Source organism: Calidris pugnax, unplaced genomic scaffold (genome assembly GCF_001431845.1).
Source record: "Calidris pugnax isolate Ruff unplaced genomic scaffold, ASM143184v1 scaffold161, whole genome shotgun sequence".
Taxonomy (NCBI): Eukaryota; Metazoa; Chordata; class Aves; order Charadriiformes; family Scolopacidae; genus Calidris; species Calidris pugnax.
This window is the reverse complement of record NW_015090955.1, coordinates 126094-127610: the sequence shown is the minus strand read 5'-3', so window position 1 is coordinate 127610 and position 1517 is coordinate 126094. Positions and strand designations below refer to the sequence as shown.

Here is a 1517-nt window from a genome sequence, read left to right as displayed (position 1 = left end):
CCTGCCCCACCGGCACGAATTGGATCGAGGAAGTTCGCCTGTGCTGTGCCCACTGCCCCCCAGGTGAGAGCCGCCCGGCCAGGGCACGGCACGGCACACCGGGTGCCCGTGCCCCCCCGTCACCCCGGTGTCCCCCCCCCCTCCAGGGACGTTCCGGAGCGGCCCCTGCTCCGAACAAGTCAACGACACCGGCTGCTCCCCGTGTCCCGCCGGCACCTTCCACGCTCAGCCCAACACCTTCACCGAGTGCCAGGCCTGCTACGAGTGCGACCGACACGGTGAGCTGCCACCGGGCCCTACCGGGCCATATCGCACCGTGCCGTGCCATATTTAACGGTGCCGTGCCTCACGGTACCGTGCTTCGCCGGGTAGTGCCATATTGCACGGTACCTTGCCACACCGTGCCATGCCTCACGGTGCCGTGCCGTGCCGCACCGTGCCGTGTTTAACGGTGCCGTGCCGTGACGTGCCTCACGGTGCTGTGTCGTGCCACACCATGCCGTGTTTAACGGTGCCGTGCCGTACCGCACCGCGCCGTACCGCACCGTACCGTGCCACACCGTGCCGTGTTTAACGGTGACGTGCCGTACCGCACCGCACCGTATCGCACCGTACCGTACAGCACCATGCCGTGTTTAACGGTGCCGCACCGTGCCGTGCCGCACCGTGCCGTGTTTAACGGTGCCGTGCCACACCGTGCCGTGCCACACCGTGCCGTGTTTAACGGTGCCGTGCCGTGCCTCACGGTGCCGTGCTGTACAGTACCGCACCGTGCCGTACCACACCGTGCCGTGCCACACCGCACCGTGTTTAACGATGCCGTGCCGTACCGCACCGTACCGTGCCGTGCCTCTCACCTTCTCTCTCCCGCAGCTTTCCAGACCGTGCTGAGCAACTGCTCGGCCACCAGCAACGTCGCCTGTGCTCCCCCCGGTTGACGGAGCGTCCCGCCGGTACGGCGAGGCGGAGCCCCGAGCATCAAGCCTTGTTGCGGGGGGAACCCGGTGGCGTGGCCCGGACGGGTGAGGAGGGGAAGCCCTCCGCCCCCCCGGAACCCCACGGGGGGCTGCTACAAGGCAGCCAGCTTTACGCCGTCATCGATGCGGTGCCGGTGCGGCGCTGGAAGGAATTGCCGTGCCACACCGTGCCGTGTTTAACGGTGCCGTGCCGTGCCTCACGGTGCCGTGCTGTACAGTACCGCACCGTGCCGTACCACACCGTGCCGTGCCACACCGCACCGTGTTTAACGATGCCGTGCCGTACCGCACCGTACCGTGCCGTGCCTCTCACCTTCTCTCTCCCGCAGCTTTCCAGACCGTGCTGAGCAACTGCTCGGCCACCAGCAACGTCGCCTGTGGCTGCGAGCCCGGTCGCTTTCGCCACTGCCTGGACGGGGGGTGCAGCGAGTTCTCCTGCCTGCCCTGCCAGTCCTGCCCCGGCCGGCTCGTCCAGCGGCCCTGTGAGTGCTGCGGGACGGCACGGACCGGACGGGACGGACCGGACGGGCCGTTCCCCCC

General features: G+C 68.6%; 1 protein-coding gene across 1 annotated transcript in view; it reads left to right on the top strand.

Annotated features, from left to right (window-relative positions):
• Nucleotides 1–5: 5 nt before the first annotated feature.
• The window catches only part of TNFRSF25 (tumor necrosis factor receptor superfamily member 25), a gene marked incomplete at its 5' end in the record, with an annotated part of 2391 nt that continues 879 nt past the window's right edge, over nt 6–1517 (top strand). Inside the window, 3 exons of the mRNA XM_014952024.1 lie at nt 6–63; nt 147–278; nt 1307–1476. Coding sequence (XP_014807510.1) covers nt 6–63; nt 147–278; nt 1307–1476 — 360 coding nt within the window. The remainder of the gene's footprint in view (nt 64–146; nt 279–1306; nt 1477–1517) is intronic.